General features: G+C 43.0%; 1 protein-coding gene across 1 annotated transcript in view; it reads right to left on the reverse strand.

Annotated features, from left to right (window-relative positions):
- Slc4a4 (solute carrier family 4 member 4) overlaps nucleotides 1-24,526 on the reverse strand; it is a 352,960-nt gene that overhangs the window by 71,654 nt on the left and 256,780 nt on the right. The window contains exons 13-14 of the mRNA XM_045161217.1: nucleotides 11,517-11,650; nucleotides 5,927-6,198 (exon numbers count right to left, since the gene is read on the reverse strand). Coding sequence (XP_045017152.1) covers nucleotides 5,927-6,198; nucleotides 11,517-11,650 — 406 coding nt within the window. The remainder of the gene's footprint in view (nucleotides 1-5,926; nucleotides 6,199-11,516; nucleotides 11,651-24,526) is intronic.

Below are 24,526 nucleotides of genomic sequence, written 5' to 3' on the forward strand. Positions count from 1 at the left end.
TGCTCCCCAGGATTTGTCCTTACAGATGCCACGACTTAAACCTCCTCCAGAAAGGGAGCGGTGGACTACAGAATCACACTGCACTTATTATGGTACGGTTCATGGAAGAAAAACTAGGATTATATTTTATTTCTTCATTTTCTTTTAATGGGCTTTCTAATTATGAACCACATATTGACTATACTGTTGGTCCACAAGATTAATGCCCAATATTAGTGCATCACATTTTTTATGATAATCAAAAAAAATTGCACAGAGAAAAACAACACTGAAGTTCCACCTTAGTGACAACTGCCTCAGAACACTAAATGGATATGACAAAAGTATGAAAATGAAAGGGAATGGAAGCCATTGCTAATCCAGTCATGGGGTCGTATTGTCGCATACCAGGAGAAAGGCCACCATCTACTTTGAGAGATTATAGACAGTGAGGCACTGGGTGCCTGAGAAAGAATTTCTTCCTCTTAATCACTCATCCATTATTAAGCGTGTTCTCGCTAGAGCAGTTAACAACAAATCAATAAAACATATCTCTTCTGTTAACAATACGGTATCTGCCCCCTGAGGCTATTTTTCTTGCTTTTATAATTTATCATTTTTAGCAAGGCTTCTTTCTCCTCTAGATGTAAAACCCACACCTGCTAGAACATTTACTTTGACCTTTTCTAAAATATTAATGTGCCCTTGAGCATAAAGTCACCACAATCTTTACACATTAAGCAAATGAACAGAGGGACCAGAGTAGAAATTTATCTCTAAAGTCTGGGTCAAGTGAAAACTGGACCTCTGTTCATGCAAACATAATTAGCTCTATTTATAAAACAGAACCTCTTACATAAAGCCATGTGGATAAATGTGTGCATTTTACTTCATTAAAAGTAGTACAATTCTTTAATACCAATGAAATAAACCCTGAATAAATCTGGTGATGGATTACAAATAAGGAGAATCAAGCAGGAGGAATAAATTTAAGTGAGTTAATGGAAAGATGTCCATGCTTTGTTTCCTATTTACACAATTCTACCACTCATATTCTTGAAGAACTCAGATAGATTAATTTTAGAAGAGCTGAGCCCCTTCCTTCTAAGACTTTCATGCCTCTTGCTACACGACTATGTGTTATAGGCAGTATTTTTAGTCTCCAGGCTCAGTGGAATACTGTTACTGCTCTACCCTCATGTATTGACCTCTTCTCTTCCCTTAAATGTGGATGCAATTGTTTGTTATTTGTCCACTATAGCACACTTGTTGTTTGTTACTTTGCGGGAGAGGCTTGCAAAAAAAAAATGATCTAGTCAACATGTACCCTTTCAGGAAAAAAGTATCTAAACCCCTTTAAAGAGCATTATCAGATTAAAACTGACTTGAGCATCTTTTGTGAGAAGACAATGAGAAATGTGAAAAAGGAAACGTTGACTTGGTTTCAATTTTGCCAAGCAACTTTACACACATGTAGCAGAAAGTCCTGAAAGTTGGCAGTAGTACCAATGCAGCTCAAAGACTTGAAACAAGGAGTCAGAGTAATTGCGCTTGCTGGTTTCTTTCAGAGGTGAGGCTCCCACTCAGTTTCTTTGACTCCAAGGCGGAGATGTGTACTCCACTGGCAACACTGGCAAGGGATGTCAGGGGGGAGCTAGGAACCCAGGAGCTGGCCTTCCTTTTTCATTTTTGGCGTCTAAACTTACCTTCTTACCACAATCTTTCTGCTATGTAGGACTCGAGGCAGGGCTGGAAATGCCTCTTTGTTAATTCACAGCTACCCTATGTCTACGAAACGGGGATCTTAGCACACAAGCTTAGGCGGGTCATGGATGGCAAACTTCCTGGCTGCTTTTTCTATTCAGTGCTTTGGCACACCTAGATCTCTGTCAGAAAGCAACGGGATGGTATAGAAACATGCAAGGAGGAGGAGAGGAACGGGAGGAGGAGGAGGAGCTGCCTTCACAAACACAAAGCTATCCTACACTGTGAGCGTGAACAGCCCCGCTGGTGGCGAGGGAGCCCTGTTCCCAGTGCTGCGAACACGCCGCAGGTTCGCCGGGATCACAGGCTCCTGCTGTGTGGCCACTGCTCTGTTGTTACATATTGTGCCAGTGTTGAAAAACAAGTCATCCGCCAGTTTAAATATTATTGACTCACTGACTGAATTCCTTCACGAAGAATGCATGTTGCGATGAAAGCCCAGCCTCATGTTATTTTTAGAATACTTACTCGAGCTGTACATGCAACCACATTGTTCTCTCCCTGGCATTTTGTGGTTTTGTTTTTTTTTTTCAGTTTGCTCTTGAGAAGAACTAAGTTTATAATGGATGCAGTCTGCTACCAAAGCTATACGGTTATGGGGAAGTATTAAGGATGCCAAAAGTATGAAATGACGAGGGAATGCAGAGTTATTCCTCCTCTGAGGCTTTGAAAACTGCAAGACTGCTATGCAGATGCCAGCTGCATTCGCCTTCCCTGCGGCGGACAGAGCTCCTCGCCATGGGAGCTTCCTCATGTCCGCGTGCACATGGCTCACGGGCGCCAAGAAACCGAAGCACTCCCCAAGTCAGGGCTGCGGCCAGCAGGGGACCGACTGCCCACAGTGCCTGACCCCAAGGGGAAATGACGAATGCCAAGTGGGTCTATGCTTTCGTTCACACCTAAAGACTGAACACTGGCTCCAAAATTTAATGGATCATGATCGCAGTGACAAAGAAGCCAACTCTGAGTCGTTCCTTCACCCCAGAGAGTAACCCACGTGCTTTACCTACATTCTTGTGTCAGCTTCAGTTCTTCCTAGGGGACTGAGGGGCTGGCCCAGGTGCCACTGTGTAGCTCACGCTGGAACTCATGATCCTTCCGCCTCAGCTTCCTGACGGCTGGGACTACAGGCATGCGCCCACTTCATTCAAAGCGCTCTACAAGTCATGGACTATTAATGAGCCTGTTTTACAGATGGGCCAAGTGAGGGCAAGCTGACAGAGGAACTTGCCCCAATCACCCATTTGGCATCAGCCCACCTGGGACCTAAATGAAGGCTTTCTGACCTCAAAGCCCTTCCTCCCCCACCTTACTAGTAGCAGCTGGAAGGGGTGGGAATTGTCAGAGACCTGGGAGAACTCCTGGAGCCTGGAGGAATGTGGTGGAAGGAAAGGGGACTTAGCTTGGCAGCCTGTCCCGCCCTGCACATGTGAAGCTGGCTGGGCCTCCACACCGCTTCTGCTGGGAACACATCTGGAAACATATTCCTTCGTTTTACAATAACTTGTCTGCCGGCATCCAATTAAAAGAATGAATGAAAGTTTCCACGAGCCTCAGGTAGGGACAGGGCCAACACTGCACATATCTTTTGTGTGTCACAGGTATCATGCAAAGCCATCATCCGGCTCCATGAGCAGTTCAAACCACAGAGGAGCTGAGCCGCAATTGTTTTTTCCTTTACAGAATCCTGATAGGTGATTACTCAACCTAATAAATCAGGTTATAGATACTTTCGATTTATATATAGGGGGGGAATAAGTGGGGAAAGTTAAAATACCAGACTTGTGGGCTGGAGAGATGGCTTAGCAGTTAAGCGCTTGCCTGTGAAGCCTAAGGACCCCGGTTCGAGGCTCGGTTCCCCAGGTCCCACGTTAGCCAGATGCACAAGGGGGCGCACGCGTCTGGAGTTCGTTTGCAGAGGCTGGAAGCCCTGGCGCGCCCATTCTCAATCTCTCCCTCTATCTGTCTTTCTCTCTGTGTCTGTCGCTCTCAAATAAATAAATAAATAAATAAATAAAATTAAAAAAAAATACCAGACTTGTGAATTCATTAGGTGGGTATGTGCAGTACTGAAGTCTGAAGCCAGGACCTTGTGCACACTAGACAAGCACTCGACCCCCTGAGCTACAAGCTGCATTCCCAGGCCCCAAATCTGATATTTTCTTCTTTTGTGTGTGTGAGAGAGATGTGTGCATACCATCCAGCAAGCATTTTAGCCACTGAGCTACCTCCCCAGTCCCAAGCCCAGTGTTTTCAAAGGCTGAGCTTCCCTGAGAGTCCAGGCTGCTTGGTTTCAGAGGGTTTCACTTCCCTTCTCTCTCAGAAAGCCCCAGCATTGTGTGTTTCTTAGTGGGAAGAATACTTAATTGACTTTAATAATGATATTACCTGTCAGGACTGCGAGCCCCATGGGCATCGTGAGCTTTACACCTGCAGTCTTTTTGTTATAGTTGAGGAAAATCAACATGCATAAAAACAAAACCAGTATTTAAAAATATGGCATGGCTGCAAAGCCTAACCATCTGAGTCTGATTCTCCAGTACCCCTGAAAAGCCATATACATAAAGTAGTGCATGCTTCTCGAGTTTGTTTGCAGTGGTTAGAGGCCCTGGAGTGCCCATTCTCTCTCTTTTCTCCATCTCTGTGTACAAATAAATAAAAATATTTTTTAGGGCTAGAAAAAAAATAAAAATAATAAAAATAAAAATATGGCATGGGGCACCACAGTTGATACAAGCCACCTTCTGAATTATGAAATACTTCAAATCGGTCCACATGCTAGCACTACTTGGTCATTATCACTCTACTATTCATGGTCACCTAAACCTGTGCATGTCCACCTCACACCTCTCTGCTTTTCTCTTAAGAATGTGTTATATTTTACTGACTGCTGAATTTAAGAAGGCAAAAAAGAGTCATGAGTGAGGAGCCCAGTGCTCAATCTTTTCATCAGCATCCAGACCGACTCCCTGGGCGAGGAGGTGGTCTCTTTCCTCTCATCACCAAGACAGACACTGGTTTCCTCAGACTTCCCCAAGTGCTGGGCAGAGAAGAGTGAGCACTTCCACCAGGGGAGGTGGGCCAGCCTCACAGGCATGGCCTCCCACAGGCAGGAAAATTCTTTGTAGCCTTTTGTCTGTTATATTCATAGGCATTTTGCTTCTGTTTACACTATGACTGTGTGTAGTTTACTACAACTGCGTAACTGTTTTCCCTCAGAGTCCAGGAGGCAAAGCAGGTATTGCATGTCATTAGGAGACCTTACACACAGTAGGACATGGCTGACTGCGTACTGTGGAACGCCTGACACTACTGTCATTTACTTGTCTGTTGGAAAACATCTATCCCTTATCCTATTATAGCAGATACATGTCAACTTTGCTTAAAGTCAGTCTTTCTTTCAAAAGCTTAGGCAGTCTGAATCAATGATTATTTCAAGGGGAAAAAGTTGAACACTTTTTCATGAAAAAATTCTGATACTGACTTGAGTTTGGTAAGACAGTTCTTAAAGTATTAAAATGTACAGTCACATCTCTCACTCATAAGTTACCTTTATAACTCCCCTGACTCTACAATATAAATCTGCTTCTGGACTATAACAAGCTCACTTGCTCTCCTTGCTTTCTTCTTCTTCCTTTCTTTCTCCATCCTTCCTTCTTTCCTTTCCTAGTTACATTGTCTAGTGGGGATGAATACATCATTCCCCTTTATCATTAGATGACTCTAACCAAAATTTCAATTTTTAAATTTTCATGACACAAATTATGTAAAGTGAAATAGTATCTTCTTTTCACTTCTCTAAGCTTAAAATAATTCTACTTAAAGTTCAAATAAAGAAATTCCCATAGCAAAAACAGACACAATAAAGTGGAATACAAGGTCAGAGAGTCAGGTCATCCAGTTATCTATACATGTTAATATCTATATATGGCTCTCCCCACTTACCACATACAACTGAAAATAATGTACAAATTAGATCTTTGTAAATACACTGCAATTGGAGCTAATCTCCAAGCATGGAGCCAGTTACAGTCACATCCCAAAGCTCCTGGCTTCATTTCCCAATTGACTGAGGTTGGAGACACCTCCGACATCAAGCTGTGCGGCTGCTCAGAGAAAACAGAGACCCCTGTGGATGAGCACTTGGCCGTGTTGAAGTCACAGCAGAGGAAGCCATCCTCACCTGGGTAGGGCGGCACACAGGCACAGGAGAAGTGGGTGTTGTAGCCCACTCTGAAGTCAGAGTTGATGGGGTAATAATCGGCCAGCTTGATCATCTTCTTGAACGCGTCATAGATAAAGATGAAGCTGATCAGAGAAGAGAAGCCCTCCTCCGTGAAACGGGTAAAGTACTGCACCAGGAAGCTGGCGTCCGTGGCCACCAGCGCGAGACACAGGAAGGCTGACCACAGGCCGATCCACAGGCGGAACTCCAGGTAGTCAAAACTATGGTCCCTGCAAGGAAGGCAGAGAGAGGCTTTGACCTGTCCTCCAGGACGCACGCAGAACAGAAACGACCACGAGCCAGCACAGCAATTGTGGGAGACACAAAATCAGTTAGACACGAGCACAAAGCTCAATTCTATCCGGAAAGTTTCAAGCTTAAGGATTCAATTTCATGGTGCTATTATGGTAACCCACGGGAATTATTCTAGAAGTCTGAGGAACACCCATGGGAAGTACTTCTTATACACGTGTTCAGTGTGAATAATTTAATTTTATCATTCAAAAAACATTCTCACCAGGCATGGTGGGTCATGCGGTTAGTGCCAGCACTCAGGTTGCTAAGGCAGAAGGATCACCATGAGTTGTAGGTCGGCCTAGGGCCACAGAGTGAGTTCTAAGGCAGCTTGGACTACAGTGAGACACTGCCATGAAAAATTGTGTGTGTGTGTGTGTGTGTGTGTGTGTGTGTGTGTGTGCGCGCACGCGGACGCGCACACGCACACACATTCCCTGCACTCATGGAGTTTACTGTACAAACTATTAGAAAGCATTAGCATGTCATGGGAAAAGAATGGGATTTGCAATAAAGATTTTTCAGGGTATGTCAGAAAGTTTCAGAGTATCTAGGCAGAATCAGACCAGGATGAGGATAGATAAGAAGAATAGCTAAAAAGACACTGGGCATAAGATAGCATCAGTGCTTACTGTGGATGGAGTGTCACCAGCAAAAGGGGACAGACGAAGAAGCACTGACTGTTATCAGATCAGGAAAGGCTGTCTTGTCCTACTGCAGCCAGGAGCTGCCACTTCACCTGTATGTGCACACAGATTGTGCCTTTTATCGAAGCTGAGTATGAAGCATCTTGCAGCCACCATTTCCTGCCTGGCTTTTCCATAGGCTGCCACCATCTACTGAGGCCACTGTCTCTCATAAAAGTTAACTAACAGAAAATGATGGGTCAAGTATTGACCTTTTAAAATTCATACTGATTCTCTTAAAATGAGGTTGAGAGCCCATTTAATCAGCATTAACTCATCATTTATCTGTGATGAGAAAGCAAATAGAAACTTTTTTTTTTTTTTTTTTTTTTTTTGGCCTAACAACCAAAAGTCATACAGGCTTGAAGCTCTTTGGCCCAACTGTCAGACCCTGAGTTCTGATTACTGTTAGCCAATGGATCTTAACACTTTCAAAGGCATTGTTGCTATTTTCCCAATCATTGATTCTCTGAGCTCCTAACCCTTTGCCTGAGAAGAACATCTAAACTGATGCTGACGTTTAGGCTTGCCCTGCTCCAGCAATCTCTCCACCACCACCAAAAGGATATTTAAATTACAAGCCATATGCTTACTTCAACTTGAAACCTTTCAATGTCTTCCCACTGCTTAGGAAAGAAGTTCAAATTCCCCACCTAGCACAATGCCTGGCACAGAGAAGATGCAAAGTCAAGACATGCTAGATCGATGGAGGCCTCTAGATAAAGACTTGACTGAGATGGTCACATATAACCAGGAAGTGACTGCTCCTCTGGTTGCCAGAAACTATTGAATATCGGAATGTAAAATTTCTTTGATGATTTAATTTTGTGTTGACTTGAATGAGCTCCAGGGCGCCCAGATATGTGGTCAAACATTACCTTGGGTGTTTCTGTGAGGTTGTCTGGGGAGAAATGAGCATTTAAATTACTGGACTTTGAGTAAAACAGATGGGCCTCTTCTGATTAGATGCAGGTAGGATGGAACAAAAGAAAAACTGTCCTGAGAAGCAAGAGAGAATTCTCAAGTAAACTGCTGTTGGAGTCCACTTGCCTCATCAACACTCCCTGGCTCAGCAGCAGCCAGCCTTTGGACTCAACCTGAAAGACGGATTTTCCTGGCTCTCCAGTCTGCCAGCCTTCCCTGCAGACTTTGGACTCTCCAGCCAAGGTTTCATAATAAATCTCTTTGTGTATATGATCTTATTGGCCCTGCTTCTCTAGAGAATCCTGACTCATGTAGATACCAATTTGTCAACTAAGCCTCATTTTATAGATGAGGCACCAAAGCCAATGGATGTGAAGTCATCTATCCAAGGTTAGGGTTTTGATGGCAGAGCTGGGCCTGGAAGCAAATCTCCTAATTCTTGACTGTCCCTTTAAAAATGACTCCACGGTTCTCTGACGTGCTTTGCACTCAGCTCAAGATTGGCAGACATTAACTTTACTACCCTCTGTTCCCTCTTGCCATCAAGTCCCATGAGTTGAAATGTATTACCAAGGCAGGAAATCATGAACACTGAAATAGAAAGTCATGTTCCGTAGATGTTCTAAGGTCTTCTAGCCACTGCTTTGTCTCCCTTTCCAGTTCCCTTTGTGCCTGCTTCTCTGCTATTGAATGCCATGCGTGTCCTTATGAGATAAGTATCCTACTGAAAGGGCTGTGTTCTAGGAATCTGAGATAATTTACATTATCATATGACTCAGTGCCAGAGTAAGAGATATTATTTTATTGCTCTTTAGCCAACAGACTTTTCCCTTAAAAGATTAAAACAATAACCTAGTTTTGCTTCCCTAACAAAATGAAAACTAGAGGAAACTTTTAATTAATATTTTTTTTCAGACCAGGCTGTTCTGGAACTCACTGTGTTGGCCTCGAACTCATGGCAGTCTTTCTGCTTCAGCCTCCGAAGTGCTAACAAGTGCGAACCACTAGCCCTGCTTGAAAGTTCAAGCAGTCTTGATTTATTCCAAGGATGCCAGTGGCTGGTACAGAGTGGGTAATTGCAGTACAGGATGAGAGACAAACTGATTAAGTAGTTAAAACTCAGACCATCATCAGGTCGGACATAAAGGGGAACGCCCGTGTCAACTTCACTAGTGGAACCTAAACAATATACCAAAGCATCTCTTCTAATCAACTTCCAGGATCCTAGAGCAGCTCAGTGAGAACAGCTAATGAAATCACTGTACTTCCAAGGCAGCAAGAGGAGATGGGCTGAAATCCCTTTAAACAAGTTGGTAATGACTGCATGGAACTTAGGAGTCACATTCTTCCGTGTATCTCCAAAACTGGTGAACTCAGGTACAGTCTGAGCAAAATGAAGGGCCTCCCTGATCTGGCACTATGTTTAGGGGTACAGTGAAAGACCAGGGTGGGGATGCCATAGCACTGCCCAGACTTATTGGGAACCCAGAGCAACACAAAACATCTACTGGGCTTAGCAAAGGATGAACACACTTTGGGAAATAGTGGTACATGAGACACTGCTTAGGCAGACAGACTACTTTGCAGCCTTGCCATCACAGAAGCAAGTGTACAAACCCACAGCACTGTGATTAAAACATTTGCATCTGCAGCAAGTTACTTGATGGTGGGTTTAGGAACAGCTTTCCCCACGCTCCTCATTGGTTTGCCACTGTTTTCAAATAAATTACTTGAAACCATGGAACAGTACCAATTAAGATGAGACAGGAGGTGAAGTGGGAAAGGAGCTGGCTTGGTGGACGGAAGTAATCTCCATTCTACAACTATGTGAAGAAAACATTTTATGTAGATTAAGGCTTTGATCACATTTCATCCAATAAATCTTTCTGCAAGGTTACACATGTTTGTTCCTGTTTATACTACATGCTTGTTTAATCTTTCCACAAAGACTTTCTTGTCTCAAAAAATGTTTTCTTAAACATATAAAAACTTTGACCCTTTCTGTAAACTGATATGAATAAAATTCTTTCCAGTGTTCTCAGAATTACGATGGAGAGATTTGTACTAACAACCTACAGAAAACTCACAATTTGATTTAAAAATTGCAAGTCCAAATTCTCAGAAGGCTCTTTGTTTACATTCCATAGCTGGTTTCAAATAAATAAATAAATAAATCCAAACCCTCTTCATCTCCCTTAATGTGTGACCATGTTGATTACACACACCAGGAACACTTTTTAACTGAGTCCTTAGGCTCATTAGGTACTATATAGACACTGACTAGTCTAAAAGTAAAATCCAAAATAGATCACAATTCCAAATATGGACATTCTAACACAGAAGGTTAGCAAGCCCTGACAAACTCTAATCTCAAGACTGAAATCAACCAGCAGAAGCAATCCTCTCTTAGAACTATACCAGATACATTAGAGGAAGACTAGAGTACCTGGTTAAACTTTGAATCTGTGTGAGCTAAAATGAACACTTGTATAGTTCACTACCCAATATACCCCCCCACGTAGAATGCTCCATCAATTTCTAAAATAAAAGAGCAGTGTCATTATTATCGTGCCTTCCAGCAATGTCCAGGGATTCTTTAAGAGGCGTGAGCTCTGGAGTCCAAAAGCAGGAAGTTGAGCCCAGCCCGGCCATTGACTGCTGATGCAACATTTGGTAGTTTACTTTCTCCAAGCCTGCTTCCTCATCTATAAAACAGATTACAGCCTCTGCCTCAAGGATTGCTGTAAGAATTCAATGAGTTAACACATGTGAAGTGCTCAAGACAAGACTCGCACATGATCAGCCTTGGTCAGTGTCATTCAGTGTTCCGCTGACTTTTGAATGCCAAACTCAGTAAAGAATGTGGGGACTGGGTTAGCAGCCACGAACATTTCATAAATTGAATCATGGGACCTTACATCGGTCATTTAATTTCATCTTTGTATCAGGATCATGACAGGAAGTAGCCTTCTCAAAGGGATCCAGAGAGAATAAAATAGTCTATTTACAGAAGTGCAACCAAAAGGAGAGAAAGAAAACCACAAGGCAAAGGTAAGGTACTCAAAATTAGCAACAGTAAGCAACCATGACTAGCTCCAAGCCTAGAAAGGTCAGGCAAGGAATGGGGTTACAAGAGCCAGGGTACATGACCACCTGAACTGGGGTGCTCTCAGGAGATAGACCAGACTGCTATGCCAAAGCAGAGAGGGGACAGAGAGACATACATACTTGGACTGGCCTTTTCTGTCTTTACTCTTTTCTCTCTCTCCTCTCTCTTTCTGTCTCTCTCTCTCTCTCTCTCTCTCTCTCTCTCTCTCTCTCTCTCTTTCTCTTTTCCCCTTTGATGGTGCTCTCTTTTGGCTCAAACAGCAGGAAGCCAGATTGCAAAGGAACCTGGGAGTTGTAGTCCTTAGGAGTCAGCCCCAAGGGGCCCAGAGCAGAGCATGTGTAACTGGTGAAGAAGCCAGCAGAAAACACAAAACACGGGCTTTGAATCCAGTGTGAGCGAAGTGCTGTTGGGCTCCACAATTACTAAGGCACATTCAACATGCCAGGATTCTGAGCCATACTGATATCCTGTGCTTTATCTGGACCAAATGTCATACAAACAATTCTACTTCATAATCAGATAGGCACATACGTACTTGCTGAAGTTAAACAGAAGCCTCTCAAAGACTAGGACGGGGCCCGTGCTGCTCAAAATAGTGAGTGGCTGACCAGCAAAGAGGCAGAAGATGGCTCCGGAGATAGCAGTGCCCAGGAAACTCTCCAGAACGCCCTGAAAGGTAGAAAATGCAGGTGGTAAATAGCACACATCTTTTTTCCTCAGTTGTGATTCAACAGAAAAACAAAGCTATGATGTTATAATGAGCTCCCTTGTGAACTTAGCAATATGAATCCTGCACTATCCATGTCACCTAATGTACCAGTAGTCAGCCTACAAAAGAATACTGGGCTGGAGAGGTGGCAAAGCCAAAGGATCCTGGTTCAATTCTCCAGGACCCATGTAACCCAGATGCACAAGGGAGTGAATGTCCCTGGAAACGTGCTCATTCTCTGTCCCCCTCCCTCTTTCTTTCTCAAATAAATAAATAAGGAATTTTTTTTAAAAAAAAAAAAAGAATACTGATGCACAGAAGACAAATGGTGGGAAAGATGTCTTGCTGTCTCTACCAATAAAATCACATTTTATACCCCTACCAAATGGTAGAATTGACTTAGCACTTTGAGTATGATTTTATTTCTGTGGTTGCCTTCAGTATTTGGTTTACCTTGATTGCAACTTGCATATAATAGGCATTTTTAAGTACAAATATTTTTCATTCTTATTTTCCAATGCAAACTGATGCAAAGCCTTAGTGAACTTTATCTCCAGAGATAATTCATGTGCAGAGACATGAATAGCTAAACAATCACGGGTACATTTCCTTGCACTTACATCTATAGAAATCTATATTATCCATTTAGCATAATAAGAAGAAACACATGCAATTAATCATAGCTTGACTTACCAGATGACCCTGCCTGCCAATGACTTCATTAGAAGGGTTTCCATAATGATAAAGGACCCTGGCTGTCATTGCTTCAGATGTCAGAATTGCATATGTGTATTTGTAGGAATGTTTTGTAGTAAACTTAAAGCAACATTTATTAAGGGATAACTTTAAATGTAAAAAAAATGACTGAAACCTTTTATTCATACATAAAACCATAAATCTGAACATTCAAATTTATAAAACTGGTTGCACTTGGGGTTGAGAGGTACAATTTTGGTTGCACTTATTTTCAAATGAATGGATAAAATTCTGCAATTTCAAAATGTACAGCAATAGACAAGTGGTAATTTCCACAGTGGAGTAAGGCTGTGTGATCTCTCTAATTTCACGTGTATACCAAAACAAAAATAAAGAGCTACCTCATTCATTAAACAGCAAATTACCTATTCTTAGAGTTATTCATGTTAATATAAAACAGACATCTCACATGCATATACACATATGCACACCCACACATAATACACATATATGTACATGCACACACACCCCACACAAAACATGCATGCATACATACACATATACACAGAGGGAAAAAAAACATGAATATTAACCCCAGCCTCCCTCTGAGTGGGGTGTAGGGTTCTGGGACATCTGAGGTGCCATCTGACATTGTCTTCTCTAGGTAGGCTACCCATCTGCCTCAGTAAGCAACCTCTTCCCACTGCTCCAAATTTCCCTTCACTTATTATTTTTAGAGAAAATAAATTCTACAGGAAATAATTATGAAAACTAGAGAAAGTGGTTTATTATTTATTTATTTAAGCAGGGTATCATTCTAGTATGGAACTCACTCTGTCACCTAACCTGGCTTTGAACTTCAGCCTCCCAAATGCTAGGATTAAGCTGTGAGCCACTACACCTAGCTGTAGAAAATGTTTATATATGTGTGTGTGTGTGTGTGTGTGTGTGTATGGAAACAGAACTTAATCAGATTAAGTTCTATCCAAAAGAAGCCTCAGAACCCTTAATTATTTAATGTTTTTATATTTCTTCAGAGTCAGCAACATTTTCCTTGGAATTATGTTAGCAATACCAAATACCTGTTCTTTCAGGGATAGAAACTGAATCAGAAGACAGATGGCAACCTTTGAGTGTTGTCCTAAATAATGATGGTGCTCTGGTGGGTGGGGGGCAAATTTGGCAACTAATAAAGATTGCCTTCTCACAGCAAGCAAACTCTCCATGGTACACCCGGCACCACACCGCAGAGAAGTCTAGGTCGGAAGAGGGGATTATAGTAGACCCCACTTATATGGATGTGAGCTCTGACCCCAGGCTGGAAGTTGTTATCCCACCGTGTATAACCATTCCGTCTCATTCTTCCTCAAGAGATGAAATCCAAATGGCAAGTCATGCAGCAGAACCAAGATGAACTTATACAGAGAAGATACTATGGGATTCCTCTGCTCCCCAGACAGCTTTGTCCTGATGTCTAAATGGTGACGCGTAGATTCAGAGGGTTAAATGAGAATGTATGCACAATGCACCCGCTCAACCCCATACACCTAACTGTTGGTGAGGATTAAAACATGGAATTTCTCACCTCCTATGCATAAATGGCATACTTTCATAATTACATGTCCTTTTTTTACAGTTTATATAACAGCTAAAGACTGGAATGGTCTGTGTGTTATGACTAGCCACAGTCGAGGAGCTTGTGCTAGGTACAGGGGTGCTGCCTCACCCTCTGTTGAGTGTGGAGGAATGTCTGTTCCTCGTCATAATTATAGGATCAAAACACTATTCCAGGGCTAGAAAAATGGCTTAATGGCTAAGGCATTTGTCTGCAAAGTCAAAGGACCCAGGTTCGATTCCCCAGGACCCACATAAGCCAGATGCACAAGGGGTACATGCATCTAGAGGTCATTTGCAGTGGCTAGAGGTCTGGGTGTGCCCACTCCCACTCTCTCTCTCTCTCTCATTCTCTCTGCTTGCAAATAAATAAATTAAATTAAATAAAACCACAACTCTGACTAGGTAGAATGGCAGAGGATAAGAACAGGAAAGCAGGAAGATGAAATTTAGGATGCTCGACTTGACTTGGCATAGCTATTAATCTCCATGAGGGCAGGAACAAGTCTTCCAGTGTCCTCTTGTCCTCCCTCCCACCACCTTTCCACACGCTCTGCAGGCTCTCGGTAAATGCTAGAGGAACAAAAGACATGCCCAAATGACACCTGGGTCCACCTATCAAAGGTCAAGAGCCCTGTTGCTCATTCAGTAAAGATAGCGACCAATTTCTTCCAGAAAATGGCTGTGATGTCTGGAAGCCATGTGGTGACTTGAGGCAGATTCTTTTTATTTCTGCACCTGAACCTTTGCTAAGCACCATGGTTTCCACTCTGTGGCTGACAATTGTGAAACAGACACAGGTGATTTATCACACACATTGCCCTGGAAACTGGCTTAGGGATGTTTCCAGCATTTCTTAGAAAAGCGCTATTTTCACCACATTGTGATATGTGCCTCTTCACAACACAGAAATTAAACAAAAATAATAATCTCATGCAATGGATGCAACGAATAACTTTAATTTCACTGTATCTGGAGTTTGATGCAACTTATAAAGCTAGATACTGAAAAGCTCTTTCCTTATTTGTCATATTCAATTCTCACTAATATGTGTGTGTATGTGTGTGTGTGTGTGTACACACACACACACACACACACACACACACACATATATATATGTATGTGTCTATATATATATAGACACATACATACACACATACATATATATGCAATATGTGGGATTACCTGTTGTCAATAGCCATCATTCTTAAAGACACTTATCTACCTTATTTCTCACAGGAACAAACTCTTCAGCGATTCCTAAGGGTGCAGATAGTGAGCCCTAGGTGTGACAAAGTCATCAGGTATCCCATCCCTTTTCACCTTATTTTACCTCTGACCAGGTGATGCTAATCATGCAACAGTTGAAAGCACAAACAACTGGCAGTTAGGAAATTCAAAATCTAGATTGTTCTGCCTCCAGCAAGCAGCTGATGTCACAAATTCCATTTTCCTATCAACTTTAGCTTCATACAAAATACCAAAAAAGCTGGTTATGTAGTAGAGAAATGGACTCTAGAGTCACGCAATCCTGTGCTTTCATGTAGACTGCATAATTCCCCTCATCAATGAGTTGAAATCTGCTGCGTAATCTTTCGCCAGCATCTTTTAAAAATTTGTTGTCTATGTGTATATGTTATTTGGTATGTATGGTATGAATGTGTGTGTATATGGTAGGCACGTGTGGAGGTGTGCATGTGTGCAGGTATGTGTGTGTGGTAGTATGCGTGGTGGTGGTGTGTGTGTGGTGGTGTGTGTGGTGGTGTGCGTGAGTGGAGGTATGTGTGTGTGGAGGTATGCGTGTGTGGTGGTGTGTGTATTGAGGTATGCATGTGTGTGCAGGTATGTGTGTGTGGAGGTATGCGTGTGTGGTGGCGTGTGTGGTGGTGTGTGTGTGGTGCTGTGTGTGTGCAGGTATGCGTGTGTGGTGGTGTGTGTGTGGAGGTATGTGTGTGTGCAGGTATGTGTGTGTGGTGGTGTGTGTGTGCAGGTATGTGTGTGTGGTGGTGTGTGTGTGCAGGTATGCGTGTGTGGTGGTGTGTGTGTGCAGGTATGCGTGTGTGGTGGTGTGTGTGTGCAGGTATGTGTGTGTGCAGGTATGCATGTGTGGTGGTGTGTGTGTGCAGGTATGCGTGTGTGGTGGTGTGTGTGTGGAGGTATGTGTGTGTGCAGGTATGTGTGTGTGGTGGTGTGTGTGTGGAGGTATGCGTGTGTGGTGGTGTGTGTGTGCAGGTATGCGTGTGTGGTGGTGTGTGTGTGCAGGTATGCATGTGTGGTGGTGTGTGTGTGGAGGTATGTGTGTGTGCAGGTATGCGTGTGTGGTGGTGTGTGTGTGCAGGTATGCGTGTGTGGTGGTGTGTGTGTGCAGGTATGTGTGTGTGGTACTGTGTGTGTGGTGGTGTGTGTGTGGTGGTGTGTGTGTGGTGGTGTGTGTGCAGGTATGTGTGTGTGGTGGTGTGTGTGTGGTGGTGTGTGTGCAGGTATGTGTGTGTGGTGCTGTGTGTGGTGGTGTGTGTGTGGAGGTATGTGTGTGTGGTGCTGTGTGTGTGGTGCTGTGTGTGGTGCTGTGTGTGTGGTGGTGTGTGTGTGGTGCTGTGTGTGTGTGCAGGTATGTGTGTGTGGTGGTGTTTGTGTGCAGGTATGCATGTGTGGTGGTGTGTGTGTATGGAGGTATGCATGTGTGGTGGTGTTTGTGTGCAGGTATGTGTGTGTGGAGGTATGCGTGTGTGGTGGTGTGTGTGTGGAGGTATGCGTGTGTGGTGGTGTGTGTGTGTGGAGGTATGCGTGTGTGGTGGTGTGTGTGTGTGGAGGTATGTGTGTGTGGTGGTGTGTGTGTGTGCAGGTATGCGTGTGTGGTGGTGTGTGTGTATGGAGGTATGCATGTGTGGTGGTGTTTGTGTGCAGGTATGTGTGTGTGGAGGTATGCGTGTGTGCAGGTATGTGTGTGTGGAGGTATGCGTGTGTGGTGGTGTGTGTGTGTGCAGGTATGCGTGTGTGGTGGTGTGTGTGTATGGAGGTATGCATGTGTGGTGGTGTTTGTGTGCAGGTATGTGTGTGTGGAGGTATGCGTGTGTGGTGGTGTGTGTGTGTGGAGGTATGCGTGTGTGGTGGTGTGCATTCGCATGTGACATTGTGGCACCCCATGCGCCTGTCTGTAGTGGCCAAAGCACAGTGTCTGGTGTTCTGCTCCATCACTCTTCTTATTTGAGCTGGAATCTCTTACTGACCCAGAAGCTCCCTCTTCCCGGGCTTCTCCCTTTTGCAAGACTAGGGTTACAGTCACATGAGGCCACACCCAATTGTCGCGTGGGATCTGAACATTCAAATCTGCTGGCTTAGGCCCCTCACGTCTTCACGCTTTCACGGGAAGTGCATTAGGCTGCTGAGCCATCTGTCCCATTACATCATCTCTCTATGGCCTGGTAAGTGTAAAGTGCACACCAGCACAGGTAGTGTGTGGAAAACGTTTGGCATAATCTCTGCTGGCGGGTATCTGGTTTGCATACCAGCAATCACATACACAACATAATTATTTAGATATAAGATGAACAGCTTGGACCAGACACTTCCAAGATCTCCTCATTCCCACCCGCCACCATGAGCAGGTCTTAAAGTCATGAACATCTGACTTTCGATCTCAGCCCAACCTGAGTCTTCCCTGGAGACCCAGTCTCTCTTGGACGAGTGACGTCTACTTGAAGAACGACCATGTGGAGCAGAAGAAATGCTCATCTACACGGAGCTCAGAGTGCCGTCTGACACAAAGCAAGGGCGGTGTTAACTACGCTCCCTTCTCCCCACCCACACCCTATTTGTTGCTCTTTCCATCAAGACAGGAAGGAGGTGGAAAGAAAGTCAAGAAGAGTAGCAAGGAGAGATGAAGTTAGACCTCAGAGGAAAGGGGCAGGGTGTCTGTTTTACCTTCTAGTACATTCTCAACCAATTCTCAAGCCTTGGAGGCCCCACTGTGTTCCCTGAGAGCTTCTGCCATTAACGCTGATGATTTCCAACAAAGAGCTTATGTCATCTTATATCAGTGAAATCAAAGCCCAAACCCAAACCAACTTGTGAGCATTTTACTACTTGAATAGGGTTAAAAAATTAACCAAACATGTTTCAAAACCATTGAAATTAGGACATGTCTCAAAATAGTAAAATCAAACATGAAGAAAATCAAACCATAGGAGCAGGATTATAAGTACACTTAGCTCCGGCCAGGTCTGTTGTGCCAGCGTTTTAGTGTTTGAGCTACTCACTTCGGGCCACTACTTGGTCCCACAGCAAGATATAAAGCAAGCCCATTTGAGAAACATGACTTTAAAAACTAAGAATGTTGGGCTGGAGAGATGGCTTAGTGGTTAAGCGCTGGCCTGTGAAGCCTGAGGACCCGAGTTCGAGGCTCAGCTCCCCAGAACCCACGTTAGCCAGATGCACAAGGGGGCGCACACGTCTGGAGTTCATTTGCAGTCACTGGAGGCCCTGGCGTGCCCATTTTCTCTTTCTATCTGCCTCTTTCTCTGTCTGTCGCTCTCAAATAAATAAAAATAAATTTAAAAAAAATATAAAAATTTTTAAAAATTACAAACTAAGAATGTGCTGTCAGCTTCATTGTCATTTATTTTCATATAACACTAAAACAACTTGTTTTTATATCATCTTTATGAAGGTTTGGGTTAGCAGTTGTGACCCTGTTTAGAAAGGCTGGGCAACAACAGAAGTGACAAAAGCTGTGTGTGGCAGTGCCCGCCTTTAGTCCCAGAACTCAGGAGGCTGAGGTAGGACCACTGTGTGTTCACGGCCACCCAGTGCTAAGAGGAAGTTACAGGTCAGCATGGACTACCATGAGCCCCTACATCAAAAAAAAAAACACTAAAATATGTTTTTAAATAGAATGGGGGGAAAACATAAGGGCTAAAAGAAAAAAAGTGGCAGAGGCTCCAGGAAACAAAAGATTTTTAATTTATTAAACGATTTGCTACCAATGAGAATTGGAAAATAAAACATTTCAGAGGTATTAGATAATAGCGAATTCACCAACCTCACTGTGAGGTTTCTGTATCACCACACGATTCACGTCTGAATCTGACGCTTAGCTTAATGCCTTTGGGGGAAAGTGGATAAATCTGAATTACCTACATGAGGGTTTCTTGCCTGCATTTTCTTTTGCTTTTCTCTTTTTCCTTTTTATTTTTTTGAGACAGGGTCTTTCTTTGTAGTTCAGAGTAACTTTGAACTCCACACTATGTTGCCCAGACAATGCTCAAAATCATTACACTTCTGTCTCAGCCTCTTGAGCACCAAGATCTGCTCCCATTTGAATGTCCCCAGCATAACCCAAGCCATGTGATCAAAAGTAAGCAAAAAATGATGCATATGTTTAAATCAATGTAGATTAATTACCTGAGAATTGTTTGGGAATGGTGCTTGATGGTTTCAATACTGATTTATTTTTATTTTATTTATTTATTTGAGAGAGAAAAATGGGTAGGGAGAGACAGAGAGAGGATGGACACACCAGGGCCTCCAGCCATTGTCAATGCATGTGCCCCCCCTTGTGCATCTGGCTTACGTGGGTCCTGGGGCATTAAACCTGGGTCCTTTGACTTTGCAGGAAAATGCCATAACTCCTAAACCATCTCTCCAGCCCTCAATACTGATTTTTTTTTACACATATCTGAAAATGTCAAGTGCCAGGATAACCTTACACAAAAATCAATTTCAGATTGGTGAGGCTTTTACATGAAAACATAAAAGAACTAAAATATGTGAGTAGATATTATTCTAAGCTTGAGTAGAGAAAGTTCTTTTAAATATATTATGAAAGAAAGAGATAAAAATATTGAAGATTTTGACTATACCAAAATTAACATTTCTACTGCAGAAGTCACAAAGGTTATGAGACATGGAGGCACTAAAACAAATATATTTTGTTACTATTTTCAGTAAACAAAGGAAAATATCTTTATTATATGGCATATTTGTGAGCTAATGAGAAAAAAGGCAAGATCTTCCCTAGAGTAAACTCCACCAAGGACAAGGATAAAAATAATAATAAAGAGGTTTGAGTGGTCACTGAAATGTGGGAAGAGCCTCATTCTCATCAAAGTCAAAGAAATATGAACCAAGTATGAATTAACCATCCTTTTTCAACCCACAGAGTGACAAAAATAAGATTTGAGAGAAAAATATATATATTTACACAACAATGTAGGCAGGTGAGTCCTCCTTTTCCTGCCTGGTAGAAGTATAAATGAGCAAAATCTCTGGGAGGGCAATTTTAAATAAATAGCCAAAATATAATCAACATATTCTACAGTCATTTTGGTATACCTTAAGGGCATAGTTACTAAGACTAAAATTACAATTAATGATCACAGCATTCTTTTCTGCACCTGCATGTGTCTGTGTGTACACATGATCGTATTGCATGTAGATACACACAGGTTGTGCATTACATGCAGAGGCTAGTGGTCAACAGCAAGGTTTTCCTTTCTCAGCCACACCAGCCATGCCCGGGGCGTCCCGTGTCCACCTGTGCGCTACCGTGGTGACAGGCAGCACCACCATGCCCAGCTTTCACACGGGTGCAGCAGACCTGAACTCAGGTCCTCATGCTTAGAAAGCAAATGCTTTACTGACTCAACTGTCTCCCCAGCTCCCACATGTCTGTCTAAAACAAAAACCTGGAAAAACTGAAAAGCCCAAAGACAAGAAGTTTATTATGTTAGTCATGTGAACAAACATAGCCATGGAAATTATGCTAAGACCAAATTAGAGTAGAAAATGTCTGTAAAATATCAACGTCATGAAGCATGCATACACGACTGCACTTAGGTAAAATCCCATCTGTATGTACGTATTTTGTAATATACATGTAAAGGTGTGACGAGAGTGTGATACTACAAAAGCTAGCTTCAATATAACTAAGGCAAACACAACTTGAATTAAAGTTTATGTGGCATCCAGAAACCTATTCAAATGACTATTATTTTCTACTCACCAAGAAAATAAGAGTTGATAAAAGTCTTTCAAATGAAAAAAAAATCAACCAAATAAATAAAATTTACTTAATTTTCATCAGTCAAATTTAACTCATAACTTATCATTCACAATGTTTGTGACCCCATGCTGGTCTTAAACTTGCTATGTAACTGAGGACGACCTTGAACTTCTGTTCCTTTCTCCACTCTCTGAGTGTGGGGATAATAGACAACACCACCCTGTGCTGAGTCCAACCCAGAGCTTCCTGCATGTGAGGCAAACACGCTATGCCAATGGAGATATCTCTGAGGTCCCACTGAAAGGGCAGTTAAAGTTAAGGCTCCTTCCTGGAAAAAGCAAGAGCCAAAAGCCCTGAACCACAGCTAAGCAATACAGATTTCTTTCTTTCTTGTGAAACAGGCTTACTTATTTTGACCTATCTAAATAATCAAATTATATCATTCCAATACCCTACACCTACTGTGTGTGTGTGTGTGTGTGTGTGTGTGTGTTGGCATGTGGGTCCCACCATGTGCATGTGGAAGTTGGAAGAAAGCCTTGGGGTGTTTGTCATCAGCTGGCACTTTGTCTGAAGCAGGGTCTCTCTCTCTCTCATTTCGGCCACTGTGAATGCCAAGCTAACTGAGCCACTTGAGCTTTGGGATTCTCCTAATTCTACCTCCTATTGCCTTAGACAGATTGGGATTATAAATACATGATCTACTTGCATTCAGCCTTACATGGGCTCTGGTTCAGCATACCAGGCTTTATGCTCACACAGCAAGCATTCTGATCTACTGAGCCATCTCCCCAGCCCCCTTTTTAATTTTTGAAAATAGGGTAAGTTGCTAGTGCAGGTTAATATGCCATGTCACTTTGAATTTCCACTTCAAAAAATGCATTTTGATGGCAAAGTACAATGATCAAGCAAAATAGAATTATAGTGAAGGTCTCAACCAAGTAACTATCAATTTACTTCAACCTCATGGCTATAAGCTGCACATGATGGGCTCTGCAAAGCAGCTTCTATTTTACTAGGCAATATTCTATGCACAAAAAAATGATGCATTTCCAACTTGAGCACACTGATCAAAAATTCTCAGCACAGCAGTATGTTAAAATAAAGCCTCAAATTTGGAGATGCCAGCTATAAATGGTCCTTATTATGAGACAAGTTCCCTTAAAATGTGCTCTGTTACATTCCATAAATACCACAAAATTCACAGAATTCTAAAAAATCTTATTGCATTCTTTTTGCTAAAAGGTTTGTGAACATAGGATTATATTTACCTCTGGAAAAGAATTGAAAAAAAGAATTCACTCAAGACTCTAGACTGCTTAGTCATTTAAATCAAATGAAGATTTAAATTAAAACACTTCTGTAGCCTGTAAAGTGAAGAGCATTTTGTAAGACAACATGACTTGCCACTAAGAATCAAAAACTCATCCTGATATAAGTACCTCACCCAAACCAAGTAAACCACAGACATTGGTTGACTGCATTTGACAGCAAGGGTGCTTCACCTTCTCCCCAGTACTTAAGGTTGAAACTTGGACCCCGTGGTTGTTGATCTGATGCTGTAACACTCAGCTACTTCCCCACTGTGGTGGGTTTTTCTTTAACTTCTGATTTTGAGACACGGTCTTGTTAAGGTGCCCAGGCTAGCAATGAACTTGCAATTGTCCTGCCTCAGCCTCTCATGCAGCCATGGGGAAGAAAGAGCCAGGAGGCTCAACTCTATGTTCTTTGAATAAAGACCCATAGCTGTAGTGAGTTCTGGTGTAATGTATTTATACACTGACATTTAACAATTCAGTCTGTATCCACATGAATAGAGTCATATACTTGTTTGGTAACCAATAAATACAATTTAATAAGCTGGTATGTGTGTGATACCATTTAGTTGTGGAAGGCATGTGATTTCTGAATACCGGGCCTGAGCATTCTCTACTTGGCTAGAAAGCAAAGAAACCACGACACTGTGTTGATGGGATTGGCTGAGGAGAAGAGCAAGGCACTATTCTCAGCTTCAGAAAGCCGACACTCCAGTCCTTCATCTCTAACCTCTAGAAGAGGGAACAGTCACATGCTGAGGGTGGCTCTGACAAGAACGTAAGAGTGACTCTTGGCAAAGTTATTCAGTTGCTCCCAGAAATCCCAGGGAAACTACAAATGTCCACTTATCTACACAAGAAATCTATGAATGCCACTTTATGAGCACCAGAGTCTTCTCGGACCTGCCTGTTAGGGAAGATATGTATGCCCACCTCAGGGAACACACAGGGAGTGCACGCAGTTGTTGATGCTGGCATCACAATTCACAAAGCTGGAACCATCACAGCCTCTTGTAAGTGCGGTTCCAGGGGAAGTGATCTATAGCACTTCCAAGATCACCTGCTTCTCGCGATACCATGTATATATGTGCGGTGGTTTGACTCAGGTGTCCCCTGGCTCCCAGATGATGAAGACATGGGAATTAACGCCCCCTGGAGGCAGTGTATTGTTGGGTGGGCTTATGGGTGTTATAGCCAGCTCCCCCTTGCTAGTGTTTGGCACACTCTCCTGTTCCTGTTGTCTATCTGATGTTGGCCAGGGGCTGATGTCCACCCTCTGGCACATCATTTTCCCTACCATCATGGAGTTTCCCTGTTGAGCCTATAAGCCAAAACAAACATCTTTTTTCCCACAAGCTACTCTTGGTTGGGTGATTTCTATCAGCAATATGGACCTGACTTCAACAGTAAAGTGGTACCAGGTGTGGGGTTGCTGCTAGACACCTGACTGTGTGGCTTTGGCCTTTTGGAGCTGATTTTCTAGAGAAATGTGGAAGGATTTGAGACCTTGGCCTAAGAGATGCCTTGCAATGCTGTAAGTAGAGCTTGAGGAACTATTCGGGTCAGAGTTGAAAGACCTGAATGCACTAAGAACTATGGACTGTGAGGTTTGGCTTATAAGGATGAGAAAGAGCTATGCCTGGACTGGGCTGGCAGTTTGCATGAGAAGCTTGCTATTATGCCTGTGTCCTGAGAAGTTGTGCAGGGTTACATTGTATAGAAATGGACTCATGTGAGCTGAGGGATATGGCAGAGAAAAAATGAAATCTTTGGTCCTAAACTGCTGCCTGTTCACCTGAAAATTGTTTGAGAGATTACAACCTTTGAGATTGGGCCAGCTGACCTGCACTGGGACAACAGGAAGAATGTAGACGCTTTTGAAGGGGCCTGAGTGCTCAAGGAGTCCTGTTCTTTAAAGTCTGCCTTATTCCCCCCTGGATTAACAAATTGGCACCCTACCTGGTATTGTGGAGTATAAGAAATGCATGAAAGAGAGGGTCATTGAGTTTGCAACATGGTCTTGTGTTTTGGAAATGGACAATGTGTAGCAGGTTTGCTGGATGCCTGCATGCAGAGCCCCTGGGGCCATGAGGATGAACCATGGATTGCAGTGAAGATCCATTGGAGATGCCAGGACCATGAGATGGCTGCCAAGGAGAGGTGCCGGCCCCAGATAAAGTTTTCTAGGACTGTGAGTAGCCTAGTTGGAG

The sequence above is a fragment of the Jaculus jaculus genome, chromosome 11, assembly GCF_020740685.1.
Source record: "Jaculus jaculus isolate mJacJac1 chromosome 11, mJacJac1.mat.Y.cur, whole genome shotgun sequence".
Taxonomy (NCBI): domain Eukaryota; kingdom Metazoa; phylum Chordata; class Mammalia; order Rodentia; family Dipodidae; genus Jaculus; species Jaculus jaculus.